The sequence below is a fragment of the Cebus imitator genome, unplaced genomic scaffold, assembly GCF_001604975.1.
Source record: "Cebus imitator isolate Cc_AM_T3 unplaced genomic scaffold, Cebus_imitator-1.0 Scaffold548, whole genome shotgun sequence".
In the NCBI taxonomy this organism is placed as follows: domain Eukaryota; kingdom Metazoa; phylum Chordata; class Mammalia; order Primates; family Cebidae; genus Cebus; species Cebus imitator.
Window position 1 is genome coordinate 779,359 of NW_016107863.1, and position 17,401 is coordinate 796,759.

Genomic DNA, 17,401 nt, shown 5'->3' on the forward strand with positions numbered 1-17,401 from the left:
TGACATTAGGCTTCAGGAAGATGTTGTAATTATTTAAATATGACCTGAGTCTAAACTGACATAGCATTTTATAATTTTCACATGACTGGCAAAATAGCAATGTCTCCGACAACATCAAGTTGCCACGCCACACAAGATCTATGTACTGATACAATCAGTAGCAGAAGTACTTGAAGCTATTTAAGTAATTGGTTCTAAATTAATTGCATAGAGGGAAAATACGGAATGCGTAAGCCAAACCATATACTAAATCAGCATAATATTGAGGTTTGTGACCGTGTTCTATGATGCTTTATTGTTTTGAAGATTTAGCTACTGATATTTTCCTTTAGATAACAGAATTAATTGATATTCTTTAAAATTAGATGATAAAGAGAAAGTCCCTAGAAGTCTGGACAGTAGGGACAGCCAGTGAAGCCTCTGTTTGCTATTCATCATCTGAAAGTGGGAAGCCTTCCCTCTCCTCTGTACCCCTAAAGGTCCCAAGGCTGATCTGTTCTTGCCTAGGGTGGAGGATCCATCTCCTGGATTACATCACACACTTTCCTAGCGGCCTACAGTGATTACCAGTATCATTTCACAATGATCTTCCTGATCATTGGTTATATACATCTCCACCAACCATTCCCCCTCTCAGATCCTGAGATCACTGGGCTACCTTGGTTCTGTTCTCGATTTGATTATGACTGCACTTCTGTGTCTGGTCCACCTCTGCCAATGCCATTTCAGTACTTTTTTCAGCTGTGTTATTCTTAATTGAGAAAAACCCATGTGAGGTGGTTTACACGGGGCCCCACCCCTCCTGTCACTCTAGTTTCTGTTGCTGTCAAACTCTCTACCCTCTACCCCGCTGAATGCATCCCTCCTCTCATGAAATTGGGCTGAACAGAAAGACGTCTCTATACTTTCAGATAATTTGCTTTTTAAACCTCTCCCAACAGACAAAAAGACTCCTGAATGCAATATGTTGATGCTGTTCATTCTATTTGGCATTTAAATAATCGGGAAATGAACTGATTTCGTGGAAGGTACATTTTCAGTAATTTAAATAATAGTTCCAATTTTGTTAATTTTTATACTTAGAGTCAAGCCTAAAAATTTCTCAGCCACGATGCTGACCATATATCCGACTGATTCTTGGGCTTGATATTGTTACTAGAGTGCTACACTTTCCTTTGTCCTCAAAGCAAATTTCTAAGGCAGGCAGCATCGATGTTCATTTGTGCAATCAAGCCATAATATATTCATAAAAAAGAGTTTTGAATCAACAAATAAAGCCTAATTTTTAAGTCCCATTTTATATTAGGATGATGAAATAAGATAATGTAAAGAGTCTGCTGAAGTTAATTAACTCTGATTCTCGTGAACACGTCCTCAGTTTAAATCCTAATATACTAGGGAAATTTGCAGACTTGTAAATAGCATTTCCTCTCCTTGTACAGGACACAGGTACTCCTTCCACCTCCCACTAATGGTTGCTTTACATAATTTTGTGGTAATTTTTTTCCCAAATATTACGAGCACACAGAAGAGCTAGAGGTGAAACAATAGCCCCAAACCTGGATCTCCACAATCTCTAGTAGGAACTTGTGAAAAAAAAGTTCTTTCCATTTTAGCTCTGCATGGGCATGTCAAAGCCTCTCCACTCCTCTCTTCCCATCTACAAATAAGGGATAATAATGTTAATATTTGCTTACTTACCTCACAGGAGAATGAAAAGAAAGAATAATTTAACATTAATAAGTTCTTTGAAGATGAAAAGTACTTCATAATTGCTAAGTTCTATTACATTTTTTGAAACCCATCTCAAAGATACCCCTCTTTCCTTATCCTCCTTTGATTAATTAAAAATAATTATCCTTTCTCAACTTCATTATTTAAGTACATTAGGACCTTCATGACATTCCCACACAATGTATGTTTCCAGGCTTTACCCAGTGTTACGGCCTTCAGGTTTGGGCCTTTCATATTTTCTAACTTCTTACGTTTGAGAAAATCTAGTGAAAACCTGTTGTGTCTGCCTGGGGTAGATTTCATTTCAGAGTGTGAAAACTGCATGAGCAGCCAGCTTTCTTCTTGCACACTTTGAAAGTCTCTTGACGCTGCTAGCATCTAAGGCAGAATTTCTCAAAGGTCAGGGTGACCCTTCCATTGATATCTGAATCTCTGGTGTGCTTGTTAAGATCTAGGTGTCTGAAGATCACACTCTGTGGGGTGGGTTATGGAAATCTGCATTTAAAATAAATTCTGCAGTTGTCAACTAAAATTTGAGAACCACCCACTCCAAGTCCCTCATCCTTTTTTTTTTTTAAGATGAAAAACATAGTCTGGAGGTCAAAAGTGAAGTTTTTTGCCTTAGGCATCCCTCATTGCATTTTCTGCTCGGATACTGGAAGAAGGGATGGAGGACAAAGGCTTTGTCTCTTATAAAAGCTGAGCGTATGAAGGGCTCTACTTTCACACCACCAACTGCAGGCACATGCATCCTTGCCGCCTCACACCCCACTAATTAGGGGGGGTCTTCCTTTTATCTAATCCCCCTCATGTCACCAGCCTCTCCCTCCCTCTGGCTGTTGCTTTGGGTGCCTCTCTCATTAGTAAATACATCTGCAATCCACACTTGCCATTTATTTCTCTCAGTCCCAAGGAAAAAGGGGCTGACTTTTTTCTTTTTTTTTTTTTTTTGAGATCAAGTTTCCCTCTTGTTGCTCAGGCTGGAGTGCAATGGTGAGATCTCTGCTCAATGCAACCTCTGCCACCTGGGTCCAAGCGATTCTCCTGCCGAGGCTGACACTTTTCAAAGTTAATCTCTCCACTTGGGCTATCCATGCCCTTTCCCTGCCTCCTCTGGGCTCTCGTTCCATCCACTGTTTGCTCTCTCTTCTAATTTAAGACTTTCTCTCTCTTCCGACATTGTCTCCTCAAAAGCCTTGCATTCTTCTAGTGGCCCCACACAGCCAAGCTCCTAGAAAGGGCAGTTTTCAGGGCTGTTTGTTGCCAGTATTAAAGAATTTGAGGAAGGCTAAGTGCGCTGGTTCATGCCTGTAATCCCAGCACTTTGGGAGGCCGAGCAGGTGAATCACTGAGGTCAGGAGTTCAAGACCAGCCTGGCCAACATGGTGAAACCCTCTCTCTACTAAAAATACAAAAATTAGCCAGGCCTGGTGGCTCACACGTGTAATCCCAGCTACTCGGGAGGCTGAGGTGGAAGAATCGCTTGAACCCAGGAGGAGGAAGTTGCAGTGAGCTGAGATCACGCCACTGCACTCCAGCCTGGGCGACAAGAGTGAAACTCTGTCTCAAAACAAACAAACAAACAAACAAACAAACAAACACACCGAGCAGAATTACCTTTGGAAAGTGAACATGCAGTACAAAGAGTAAGGGGAAGCACCAACAATATCATCCCCACCGTGGGGCTGTTTTTGGAATAACTATTAGGGAAGCGGCGTTTTGATTCTTTGCAGCTTGCTGTCCTCCTGGCAGAATCCCATTTCCCTGCTCCTGGCTTTACACCAAGGCCAGCATTGCTTTCATTCCCTGTGCTCTGTGCACATTCTTGTGGGCTGAGTTCAGGGTTTGGCCGTAGGCGAGTCTCCTGTCTCCACAGCTAATAGTGGGTTTGGTGTGGGCCCTGGCATCCCCACCAGTGGCTTGCTTTGTAATTTTTCCCTCTTGGCCTGTGGGAGGACTGAGGCATGGCATCTGGAACTCCTGCATTACAGCTGCAGGCCTGCTTGGAGGGTGAGGTGGCTATTGCAGGGCAGGTGACAGCACCCCGGGGACACAGCTAACCTCCCGCCTTCATGAAGAGCCACAGCAACTGTGTGAGAATCCTTCCAGCAGCCCACTTATGGCTGGAGACAGAGGCGTGGCTTCTGTCTGAGCGTTTCCCTCTGACTAGGTCCAGGAGGCAACTGTCTTGGGAAGCAAACGATGACAGCATGTGGGGGACTCTCTTCTGGATGGACTAGCAGGGACTCAGAACATGAACTCAGTGGGCTGACTGCACCGAGGCTCTCACCTGGCCATTACTTGAAGGTCATTACTTAAAGTAAGTTCTTCACTTGCCAAATAGATTTGAGAACTAAAGTCTGTGGCTCAGTGACGCTGGTTCAATAACCAGAGAGGTCTAATATATGAGTGTCTTAGTCCATCCTTGTGGCTATAACAAAATACCATGGCCTGAGTAATTGACAAATAATAGAAATTTATTTCTCACAGCTCTGAAGGCTGAGAAATCCAGGATAAAGGTGCCAAAAGATTTAGTGTCTGGTAAGGGCTTTTCTCTGCTTCTAATGGACACTTTGCTGTATCCTCAAATGGCAGAATGAGAAGAGCAAAAGGGACTAGGGCACACCCTTCCACCTCTTTTATAAAGGCACTGATCTCATTCACAAGGGTGAAGCCCTCTGGACTTACTCACTTTCCCAAAGGCCTCACTTCTTCTTCCAATTTTTTTTTTTTTTTTGAGATGGAGTTGCAGTCTTGTTGCCCAGGCTGGAGTGCAATGGTGCGATCTCGGCTCACTGCAACCTCCACCTCTCAGGTTTAAGCAATTCTCCTGCCTCACCCTTCTGAGTAGCTGAGATTACAGGCACGTACCACCATGTCCAGCTAAGTTTTGTATTTTTAGTAGAGACAGGGTTTCACCATGTTGGTCAGGCTGGTCTTGAACTCCTGACCTCAGGTGAGGCACCCGCCTTGGCCTCCCAAAGTGTTGAGGCCTTGGCCTCCCAAAGTGCATGGTGCAGGCATGAGCCAGGGCACCCAGCCAAGTCCTCACTTTTTAATACCATCACCTTGGGGGTTAAGTTCCAACCTATGAATTTTGGAAAATCACATACATTCAAGTCACAGCAAAAACGTATTCCAAGATTGAAAACATTTTCCTAAAACTCTAGGTTTGCAGAAATACTTTTAATCCTGCAAAAATTTTGCTGTAACCTTTTCTTTTTCCAGTCTTCCATCATGAAACCAGTGGTTCTAAACAGAGTGATTTTGCCTCCTAGGAGAATTATGGCAATGGAAACATTTTTAGTTGTGACAACTGGGGGTGGTCGTGGTGGTGGTGGTACTGTACCTAGCAGGTAAACTCACTCTCTGAAGGCCTGTTATAAGGACCCTACTCCCATTCATGAGGACTCTGTCCTCATTGTTTAATCATTTCTTAAAGGCCCCACCTCTTAATATCATCACATTGGTGATTAAGTTTCAACGTCTGAATTCTGGGGGACACATCATTCAAACCACAGCAGGCACTCTTATGTCCTTTTAATGAACTAGGAAGCTGAGACTCAGATAGGTTAAGAAAGCTGCCAAGGGTCTACTGAGAGTTGGAGCGGGCATGAAACCTGGGTTTGCCTTTTGCTGTGTGGCACTTGCCTCAAGACCTGAAGGGTGCTGCCTGCAGGCCAGAAACCACGCTGGTTGCAGAGGGCAAACCCGAACACACCCCGATCCAGTTTCAAAGCTAACACAAATCCTTAGAACACAGAGTGGCCAGGGAGGGATGGAAGGAGAGATGCAGACAGTAGATCAGAGCAGTGCTTTCTCAAGTTATTTTGCACAGAAGCATAGAGATGGGGAGAAGAAAGAGCCCGAGGGCTCAGTGGACAGCTGCCTCTCCTCCTTGCTGGGGCCTGGCTCCGCTTTCATCTGTTCTAGATGGGAGAACAAGGTTCCAGCTAAAAGGGTTTGAAAACCTTTGTTTCTTAAAAGGACTCAAGAGAAGGTGAACATATTTGTCTTGAGAAGGTTCAGGAAAGCATGAAGAAATCATGAAGGAACTGCGCAGTATTTTAGGTGGATTTTCAGGGTGGGAAATTTGGGCCCATGTAAATGAGAGAAGAGGATCGGAAGAAGCAATCCCGCATGTGTGGGTGCAGAGTGAAGCCTAAGGAGGTGTGGGGAGGGCAGAGGAGGAGCTGCCTCGGAGAGGCAGATGGTGTTTCAAGGCAGGTGGTCTTCGTGCTTTGGCTGTCTTGAGAGTCCGAGGAATCGAGGCTCCATTTTGTAGACAGTGGGGAATTAGTAAAGATTTCTGTGCCGAATAAAGGGGGGGTAAATGGCAAAATGAGATAAAGAAGGGAACAGCCCAGGGATAGGGTGAGCATAGTCATACCATGTACATGAGGCAATTACAATATGCCAGGAGCTCATGTGTGGAACAGTTTGTAGAACCCAGCATCAAGTCCTCAGGCGATAAGAATAGTGCATTGATGAATGTCTATCTAAGACACTTGTTTCCCACTAATAATTAAGCTAAGACATTTGTACCAAATGGTGTCTTAGCTGTAAGAGATTTATTTATTTTTTAGACACAGACGTAATTTTTATTCAGATTTTGGTTTCTTCTGGCTTGGCTGGCTCCTCGTCACCTTGGCTTATCTCCTGTGACCCATATTGATAATCTAAAATGTGCCTTTCCATATTTTTCATCCAAACCATACAATCGTATACTAATATATGTATATTGATGTATCTCTAGCTATATACACTCAGGTTTGGGGTTACAATTTTTCAGTTTTTGAATTGCATTCTTCATGCTTTTCTGCTTTTCTTCTCTCGACAGTATCTTGAAGAAATCTCTCTCCATCACCTGGGAAGGTTCCAATTCAGTCCTTTTTATGTCCCATATGACTGCGCAGCATGGATCTGCTATAACGAATTTAACCATTTCCCTGCTGATGGACATCTGCAATGCTTCTAGGTTTGTGTCTTTACAAACAATGCTGAAATAAACACACCTGTGTGTTTTGTGAGGCAGTCCAGCATAGCTTTTAAAAGTCTGCCCTCCAGAGTCAGGCTGCATGTGTTGTTACCTACCTCTGCCACTTACTAGCTGTTATCTTGGGCAGGTTTAAACCTCTATGGGTATCAGTTTCCTCATTTGTAAAATAGAGAATTATAACAGGATATGTAATTCATGTAGAGCCTTTGCAAAAATGCCTGGCCCAAAGTAAGGACTCAATAAATATTACCTGTTATTAAAAAAGTCCTGAATATTAGAGCTTTAGTTTCTATGAGCTAACTTTATTTTATTTATTTATTTATTTATTTTTGAGATGGAGTCTTGCTCTGCCGCCAGGCTGGAGAACAGCGACGCAATCTTGGCTCACTGCAATTTCTACCTCCAAGGTTCAAGTGATTCCCCTGCCTTAGTATCCCAAGTAGCTGGGACTACAGGCATGTACCACCAGGCCTGGCTAATTTTTTGTATTTTAGTAGAAATAGGGTTTCACCATGTTGGCCAGCATGGTCTCAAACTCTTGCCCTCATGTGATCCACCCTCCTCGGCCCCCCAAAGTTATGGGATTGCAGGTGTGAACCACTGTGCCCAGCCCATCTTTTCTTTTGTAGATTCTAGTTGTTGATTAAAAAGATTGATTGCTGATTATAAAGGTCTCTACCATTCAAGGTTTCTTGAGTTCATTTTATGTTCTCAATATGTTTATGTTCTAGCATATGCATAAATTCACCTCGATTTTCCTGAAGAAATTTTATTCCTTTTTTTCATGTGTTTTCAAAGTAGAGAGGCATCTAACATCATTTTCCTTTGGTTGCATACCCAGATACAGTACTGGCATCATTAACTAAATACTTAATTCTTTTCCTACTGGAAGTTTCTCACAAGTTCTGAAGAAAGCTGGGTTCAGAAATAGGACAGGCAGAGTCCCAACCACTCCTGCACATTCTATGGTGACTTCTCTTCTATTTTTTGCCCCATAGCTTCTTTGAGCATTGAAAGGGAGGCTACTGAGATCCAGCCAGAGATGGGGTCTGCAAAGCTCTTGTAGGTGTTCATGAGAGAACCCAGGAATTGTTGTTAGGGGTAGGGCTGGAGCTGGAGCTTACCCGATCTTAAACTCAGATCAAAAGTCCACACTGAGCTCTTCTGTCAGGAGAGCCCTGGGAGGGAGGTTGAAGGGCCATGAGACACCCAGTGGGATCTCATAATATTGTGGTTTCTACCTACTAATTCAAGACTCTGCAGATGTAGCAAGGGATATTTAAAGTGTGTTATCCAGGACTACTTAAGTTCCATAAAACTCTACAATTACACTTAATACCCACTTGGCCAAACTCTAAACATGCATAAAAGAGCTTCCCTCCTCCCCTACTTCCCCTTGCTAAAGGCCTGAAAACAGATTTTTACCACCCAGGTAGTATCTGCTTGGGAAGGGAGAGAGGTCGGGTCTGGGGCAGGAGGCGGCAGGGGAATCTATTTATTTTGCAATTAGCAAAGGACCTTGGGGCCATCTTGGAAATTTTGGTTTGAGAGGTGGTAAAATGTCTCATTGTGACACCCATAAGGTTAGATTTGTCACCACCACAGACTTAAATGAGCACATAGACTTTCTGGTGGCTGCAGAGAAACTGATTAACAGCATCGGATCTGAAATCTGGCTATGAAAATCCTTCTCACACTGACAATTATGTAAAGAGTGACTCATAACGTAGTCATTTCTTAAAAATGATACATGTTAGCGCAGGCATGTGCCACGTAACCACATTTCAGTTAACGATGGACCACATATAGGACGGTGGTCTCAAAAGATTATAACAGAGCTGCCCTATACAGCTGTACCATTCCTTATGTTTTATACAATAATTTTACTGTACCTTTTCTTTTTTTAGCTATGTTGAGATGCACAAATACTTGTTATTGTGTTACAATTGCCTACAGTATTCAGTATAGTAGCATGTCATGCAGGCTTGTTCCCCAAGAGCAATAGGCTATATCATAGAGCATAGGTGTGCGGTAGGCTCTCCTGTCTAGGTTTGTGTAATTCCACTCTGTATGTTCACACAATTATAAAATTGCTTAGTGATGCATTTCTCAGAAGAAACCCTGTCGTTAACTGAAACATAACTGTACGTAAGACAAACAAAATGTGTCTGAGGCTCTGGTAATTCTTCCTAGAAATAGAGGAGAAACTGACCTATTTCAATTGTTTAGACTTTAGGGCATCTTAGATTTGCTCCGGGAAAAGTGACATTCAGAAAGATTGGGACATAAAAAGAATTTTCAGTAGTGATTTCAGAAAGAATAGTTGGTAGAAGCGTAAATGATACTCAGCAATGAGTGAAAAGCTTCAAATTTACTTTTTTCTTTCCTGTTTGTACTTATTTTTAGTTCACATATTCTGAATTAAAAATTGAAATGAGATAAAAAAACTCTCATTAACCAAGAAGTTTTACCTGAGAAGTATCCCATTCATTCATCCTTCCATTCAACCATCCACCTATCTGTCCATCCTCTCTTCTTCCCTCACTCCTTTCTTTTTTTTCCTTCCTTCCTTCCACACATATTTACTGAGTGCCAAGTTTGTGACTAGGAAAGCTACAGGCAAGACTCTGGTCTCACTCAGCTTACATTTTCAGGAAGAAATGACAACAAATTATAAACATACATACACACACACACACACACACACACACACACACACATTTATATTTATTTATTTATTTATTTTTGAGATGGAGTCTTGCTCTCTCGCTCAGGCTGGAGTGCAGTGGCACAATCTTGGCTCACTGCAGCCTCTGCCTCCTAGGTTCAAGCGATTCTCCTGCCTCAGCCTCCCGAGTAGCTGGGACTACAGGTACATGCCACCACGCCTGGCTATTTTTTTTTGTATTTTTAGCAGAGATGGGGTTTCACTGTGTTAGTCAGGATGGTCTCGATCTCCTGACCTCATGATCCTCCTGCCTCAGCCTCCCAAAGTGCTGGGATTACAGGCGTGAGCCACTGAGCCTGGCCTAAGCATATTATTACTTTATTTATATAGTGATAAATTCAGTCAACATATTAAAGATGTTAAGTTGGAAAGTTATGGGTGCACTATTTTAAACTGAGTGCTCAGGAAAGACCCTTAGAGAAGGGAATGTTTGAATTTAAATGTGAATCTTTCCTATTTAAACATAATAGTTTGAAACTATAAGCATTTGCAACATTCATGTATCGTATTAGACATAAAAATAAATTTGGACCTTTCACAATTCATTTACAGTTTTGCTTTTTATGCCTCCATTCAAAATATGCCAGCATTTTTACTCGGTACTTTCTTATATATAATTTTGTAGCAAGTAAGTGAGGAGTTTCCAATGACATGAAGTTTTGATAAATATTAAAAATGTTGAAATAACAAATCTCACAGCATCTGGGAGTGTACTACTATAAACTGGCTGATTCAGATTATAAAGAAGTATCATTTAAAATAGAAGGTACTACATAAAGAAGGAATGGTAGATTGATTTTTTAAAAGGCGTCTTTGTACTGATAAGTATTTCGTAGAATTTCAGGTGATCACTGGTGTCATTTTAAGCTATTTAGCTTGTCATATACTTAACCTCCCATCATTTATAATCTATCACCAAGTTTTGTTCACTGTTATTCATGCTCCTTCAAAAAAAATCTTTGTTTCTGCTGCTTCTGCCCTATTTTGATTCTTTAATCTTTCCTCCAACAACTATTTCAATAGCCTCTTAAATGACACCCCTATTACCCACTGCAGTTCATCTTCCACTTATCACCACAGTTGACTTTCTGATTTTAAATGCAGATCTGATCAGGCGCTTCTATTATGCTTAACAACATGCCTGCTTCCTGTCATTGCCATCTTCATGACCAAACCCAAACTCCCTGGAATGCCGTCAAATGCTTTTCCCTATCCAACACAGGATACCTTTCCAGCCTCTTTCTCTCTTCTGAGGCCACACCAAACCAACATCGTGTGAATGCTGGGCCTTCCATCTAGAATTCCCTGCTTCTCTTTTCTGCCAGCCAATTTTTCCAAAGTTCCTTGTATCTAATTTTTATAATACAATGTAATAAGGACTATAATAGAGGTATGCACAGAGTTGGTCACACTGTATTTTTAATTTGCCCAATTTTATATATGCCTTTATCTTTGTATGGGGGCTGGATTCTGATGCTAGAGCCATGATACCTGAGTTCCAATTCCTGCCTGGTCCTCGACTATCTCTGTGGCTTTGTTGATGTCTGCACCTCATTTTCCTCATCTGTTAAAGTTAGGTCACTCAGCATCTGGGTTATAATGTTGTTAGACAAATGTGTCTAGAACAGTGCCTGGCATATTAGTAAGTTCTCAATGGATCCTTCATTATTTGGTTTAATTATTAAATTCTGTAGCCCTAAAGATAGAAAATCAGGATACAATAAATATGGAAAGGATAAAAAGAGTAGCTTATGAGTGCCTCATCAATATGCAAGTGACATCATCATAAACAAAGAATTAATATACGAAATTTGGAATAGGCCAGGCGCATTGACTCACTCCTGTAATCCCAGCACTTTGGGAAGCCAAGGTGGGTGGATCACCTGAAGTCAGGAGTTCAAGACCAGCCTGCCAACATGGTGAAACCCCATCTCTACTAAAAATACAAAAATTAGCTGGGCGTGAAATCCAGCTACTCTGCAGTCTGAGGCAGAAGAATCGCTTGAACCGGGAAGGTGGAGGTTGCAGTGAGCCCGCCTTGTACCACTGCACTCTAACCTGGGGGATAAGAGCAAAACTTCATCGCAAAGAAAAAAAAAAAAAGAAATTTTGAATAGTATTTCAAGACTTCTGTTATCAAAGACACATACAACAGACACATACTGTTTTGTAAATTGTAAGATTTCTGGTGGATGCTTTGAATATCCTGCATTGTATAGACTCTTGTGGTTATTGTCCATTCTCTGCTGTCCCACCACCCACCAATTTCCCATCTTTTTCTGTCCTACTCTGTGACCTGGGGACTGGCCACTGTGGGTTGCAGTGTCTGGAGAGCCTATGTCCTCTGGTTTATGGTTGGGTTTGGCCGATGCGACTGGAGGATGGAAGAGGAGTGTTGACTGAGAGTGTTATTTCCAGCTTTGTCCTGCTACGGCCAGGTCTGGCAGGGGCTGTGTCCACAAGTGACCACAGTGTCCGTGGGTGGTCCCTTATATGCTCCAATTTTGAAAGAGCTCTTCCGACTCCATCTCCTCTCTCTTCTTGGCCTGAATATTATCACTGCTGACTTTGACAACGTCCTTTCAGTTTGGAAGTCAGTCATACAAATAAGTAACAAAATAGCAATTGCAGAAAGTCTCTTTTGGCCAAAGGCAGCAAAACAAAATGAAAAAGAAACAAAAAAAACAAACAAAACAAACAAAAAAAGAAAAACACACCAACTTTTTTTCCCTGTTTGTTCAACATGTGTAACACAGAATTTTCACTATATTTATTCATATTGGTATCTCTTAACACTGGACTAGAAAGAAAGGAAGTGGGTGGAATCATGATGTCCTGCTAGGGCTTCTGATTAAGCTGGCTCTATTCCAGTGGATACAAAGCCCACACACAACGAGCAGGAAGCCCAGAATGTCAAATACCTTCTCTCAAAGGGGAGCTTTCAGGGGAAGGACACAGTGTCAGGGGCTTCTCCATTGATGTTTTCGGGCAGTGGCTAGCCTGGAAGTGGCCGCTGCAGGAGCAGGTGCAGTGTGAGAAGGAGGAGGGGGTCTTCCTTCAGTAACAAGCAGCATTCAGGCGTTGTGCAGAGCAGGTTCCCAGAGTGTAAAGCTCTTAAGGGACATGTGCATTTATCACTGACTTTGCAAGGGCTTTAAAACACAGACAATCCAGGAAAGTGTGAACTTTCAGCAATTAACTGCATATGGCAGGAAGGGGCACTCTATGAATCTTAATCCTGATACAAGGAAGAGACTGGTGTGACTTGTGGACTAATACTCATTTATGCACCCGGGGGTCAGGGAGATGTTCTGAACACCTCAAAGTGCCAGGCATTGTGCTAGAGTAAAATAAGACAAAAGTGTCTCTGCTCCGATAGAGCTTATTTTTTAGAGAGAACTCAGACAAAATGTGTAAGAGTGTAGTACACAGAAGAAGGTCAGCGAAGGATAAAGAAGCGGAATACGAAAAAAGATAAAATTGACCACTGCAAAGATGCTGCTTCCACCGTGTCAATCCTGAGTGACGTTTAATCCTTTGAAGCCTTATAATGGATTTTTGTTAGGCATTAAAAAATATAATCACGTAAGAGCAGCTGTGTTAAAACATTCATATAAACTCTAGTTAGTGCATTTGGTTTCTCAGTTATTCCTCTATAGCAAACCAATCAGTATTAAATGTGTGTATGTTAAGTGGTAATAATTCTTCCCGTTAAGGGAAAATTCCAGTCATTTCACTATTTCACTAGCCTACAAGCAATTGACTTGTAAATTCATCTAATTTTTATTAATGATTATGATAACCTATAAAATTATGCTCCGCAGTACAAAATTGGTTCATTTAGCTCATCAGCATTTTATACATTTATAAATTTTATAAAATATAAATGCCAATTTCACAGCATTTGCTGATATGCCTTACTAGAGAATAAAATTTCTATTTTTGGAAAAACAACAGCTTTTGAAGCTGACCTGTGTTTTCCATGTTTATTTCGGGTCTGTGGTCACGCTTTTCTCTGATTCCAGAGTGAAGGGAGGTGGGCAGGGTGTCGGTGTCCACGAAGACACCTCTGTACCCCACGCAGGCCGAATCCTGCCCTGGCTTGTCCTGTGTCAAGGGACAATGTTCTGCTTTACAAAGTCAAGGCTATGCCCATAAACAGCCTTGTAATCTGTCAGTCCCTCCATTTCCTCATGAGTGATACACAAGCTGTGATGATTATCATCCCCTTCACAGCCCCCAAGAATCTCCTGATGAACTCCCTGGGAGGGAGGAAGGAGCACCTGACACCCATCCCAGATCAGCGGCAGCCACGCCCACCCTGTGGGTGGCTAAGAGGCAGCCACTGGCACCGGTCATGGGCAATCAGCTTTGAGGACTCAGGAGTCTGGTTTCCTGAATGTCATGGACCTGCAGCCTGCAGGATTGACAGCGACAGGTCTTCAGGTGGGTGTCACAGCTCCCACACACTGCCAGCATTTTGTGCAAAATACCCACAGCCACATCACCAGATCTGGGCTCTCCTAGCCTCCTTTTGCTAAAATGCTGGGCAGAGAGCTTAATGAGACGCTCAGGGGCACGAGATAGAAACCTGCATGTTTTGTTTGTTAATCTATTTGCCACATGGTACAAGGATGGCTTATGATATGAAAGTAAACAAAAGGAATAACTGCAGCATCACGGTTTTGTTAAGATGTCCCAAAGCTGATCAGAGCTTCCTGTTCAAAACTAAATGAGATTCTACCCAGGTGGCTTACGTTCAGTCAGCTGTGGCTCTGTGCAAAGAAAACCAGTTTCCCTTGCTCAGGAATTTGGAGCCACTGATAAGAGAAGAAAAGTATGACTCCACATAGTGGGTCATGATACAATCTGATCTCTGACCCCGTGGAGGTGCGGGGGTTGTTTCGCATGCCAGGCTGAGGACTCTCGGGACTGAGGCATTCAGAGTTGGAGCTTTACATCAGAGGGGAGTTCCCTGCCCATTTCATCACAAGTCAGCGGCATCCAGAGTGGCGATGAAGGAAATCTCATCACCACAGGCTCAGGTTAGATTGCTAGTCGGCTCAGAAAAGTACCTGCAATTGTGTTTCCAGGGTGCATCACAAATACTCTCCACATGAATGGGAACATCAGCGGATGAAAGTCAGCATACTTAGTGTGGGGCCAAGTCCTCTAGCAAAGGACACAGCGGTTAACCTGCATCTCGAGGGCAGGCACTGCCAAGCCCTCATCAGGGATCCATCCAGACAACTTTGGTAATTCTTGCAAAATCCCTGTATCACACAATTTCCTTCCTCAATGGGATAAAGTGTAACAGACACATCCACAGAGCCTCTTCAGCCCTGCAATGCCTGAATGAGCAGAAGCCCACAAAGCCAGTTTGATTGCAGGGACTGGGCAGCAGGCGAGGCACAGTCATTGTGGAAAACGATGGAGGCCACTCTCAGCAGGAAGTCCAGCCAAGTGCGGGCCACAAGTATCATCTGTGCTTCCCATCAGGCCTTCGCCTGTGGCCTTATTTTGTGGCCGCACTGAAACGTGCGTGACACCAATGTTTTCTTCAAACGTCGGGTCCCGTTCATCCCACCGTAATGCTTGTCCCTGATGTCCTATGCCACTGTCCCCTCTTTTTGTAAGATTCACAGACTCCACTCCCCGCTCCCTGACCCCCTACCTTGGACAGAGAGAGATGTATTTCCCTTGTGATTGAATACAATTCTCAGGCTTATCTATGTATCTCAGGCAAACACATGCCCACATGTGCATATGTGTGTATAACTGAGCATTTAAGCTATTGTATTGTAATTGATGGCTGACTCATGTGTTCCTCACACTAGCCTCTTTGAGTGGTGAGACCTTGCTCGTTTCATGTTTGTATCCTCCCAGCACACAGTATGTGCTTAATTTGTAACTGTTAAATTAGTGAAGTTATTCCTCACACTACCTAACATAGTCTTATATGGTAAGATATTTGATGAAAATATTTCTCTGTTGATTGCCAATTCTAATTCATGACCTCTAAGACACCATCCTCAATGTCATGCTCACAAACTAAGGAGAGTTGAGGGACTGTATTAGGTATAATCTGTGTCTGTGTGTATTCCTGTGTTACAAGTCATAGCACTCTCTACCATCAGAATGGAGCCTGCCTGAATGTGAGCTCAGTGAGAGGCAGATTCCATTCTCGAGCCCTTCTGCAGTGACTTGCCTGCTCTGCCCCACCATCCATTTATTCACACATTCTGGGGCTGCAAAGGGCACATTTTGTTTCATCTTGTGCCAAACCCTTGATGTGCACTCACTCTACCTTAGCTCAAGAACTTCAGGGCTGGGAGTGCATCTGGAGAGAAGGCATGTGCCGTGTCCGGAAGCCTTAGCACAGGTGGGTTATACTGATGCTCTATAGCCAAACTATAGGAGCTTGGGCTTTAAGACCAGCCGGCCCAGGCGTCACCCCAATGGCTCCCTTCAACAGCAGCATAAATAAGCCATGTCAGAGAAGAACCCACATTAGCCATCTCCTGGACTCATTTCCCTCTCACATGCAGGAGCTCCTGAAGTCAGAGCAGGGGTAATTTTCAAATCAGGCATGTGGTGATGCAGCAGGAAAGTGCCTGCATCCCAAATGTCCCAGCAGCTTTCTGGAGACCTCTAATACCCACATCTGTACCCACAAAACTGCGCAGCGTTGACTGATACCAATCTTCTTACATATATCAGTAAGTGGTAATAGAACACCTCAACAGCAGACAACCCAGGAACCAAAGATGTACTGGATTTTCAAGTCAGAAGAATGCATAGAGATCACCTGACCTAACAGCCATATTTTACAGTAAGATGCGGAAGCCGGTGTCCACAGTGCTAAAGTCATTGGTCCAAGGTCAAGGAATTTCAAACCCAAAAATACCTCCATGAAGCCTCCACTGGGAACCTTATAATTTTAGTAAAATTATCAACATTCATGACTTATGTCTACTGATCTTAGAGTCTTCTCATTAGGCAATTATTCTTTCTCACATCATTTTGCAGTTGACATATTGTCAGTATCCTTGGTAAATTCATCGTGTGTTCTGGGTGAAGACTAACAGAGTCTTCCTACTTGGGCTCTGTCATTCACTCTCATCATCCTTCATAACATCTGGCTACTGCTCTAAACACAGTGGCCTCTGAGAAATGCTGCTGAATTCTGACTAAGAAAGAGGAGAACTTTCAAACACAAGAAAGTGAACATTATAGAGCTTACCACTCAAGATGGTTTTCTACAAATGCGGACATGGGGCTGATCTGCACCGTGTAAGTATCATTTGCCGAGTACTCAAAGAGTCCATAGTAAGGATTGAAGAGCTCCTGAGACAGAAGGAAGAAGAACTCCCGCGAGGGACCACTGTAGTCCAGGCTGCAAAGAAAGCAGAGGTCCAGGAAGCTCATTCTATGCTCGGAGGTGGAAGGACCTGTTGTCACCCAGATTCTAGTGGGCCCTTTCAGAGTTGGGTGCTGGGGAAAGCCGAGAGCAGCCTCTATTCTTTGGAGTGAATTCCAGTGGAAGTATCAATTTGCTGTAGAAAATGAGGGTGCAGTAATTGGTTTGGAGATGTTTCTTAACCAGATGTCCATGGATAAACCCTTAAGGCAGCTTTCCTTAATGTTTTCTTTTGATCATCTAACACCTCTGAGCTGAAACACACAGCTGGCCCATGAAACACAAGGCCTTTGTTGTGGGACACATAGAAGAATTTCCTGCAACAGTGAATGTGTGCATGCGTGTGTGTGTGTGTGTGTGTGTGTGTGTGTGTGTGTGATGTGGGTGGACTAAAAAGGCTTACAAGTTAATTTTGAAACACCCGCTACATGGGCTTGCCCTTCATGGTTGAGCTAGTTTCCCATGAAATCATTGAAATGATATGAAAAGTTTGGCATGAAGTTCTATTGTATACATGTGC

The 17,401-nt window shown here is 42.9% G+C and overlaps 1 protein-coding gene across 10 annotated transcripts in view; it reads right to left on the bottom strand.

Moving 5' to 3' along the window:
• Positions 1–17,401, bottom strand: part of HECW1 (HECT, C2 and WW domain containing E3 ubiquitin protein ligase 1) — a 453,917-nt gene that overhangs the window by 36,729 nt on the left and 399,787 nt on the right. For 9 of the 10 annotated variants that reach the window (XM_017515382.2, XM_017515378.2, XM_017515385.2 and 6 more), the window contains one exon: positions 16,705–16,857. In XM_017515382.2, the coding sequence (XP_017370871.1) occupies positions 16,705–16,857 (153 nt within the window). Of the gene's footprint in view, positions 1–11,550; positions 12,100–16,704; positions 16,858–17,401 lie in introns of those variants that run through there. The other variant, XM_037733812.1, reaches the window with a different exon arrangement.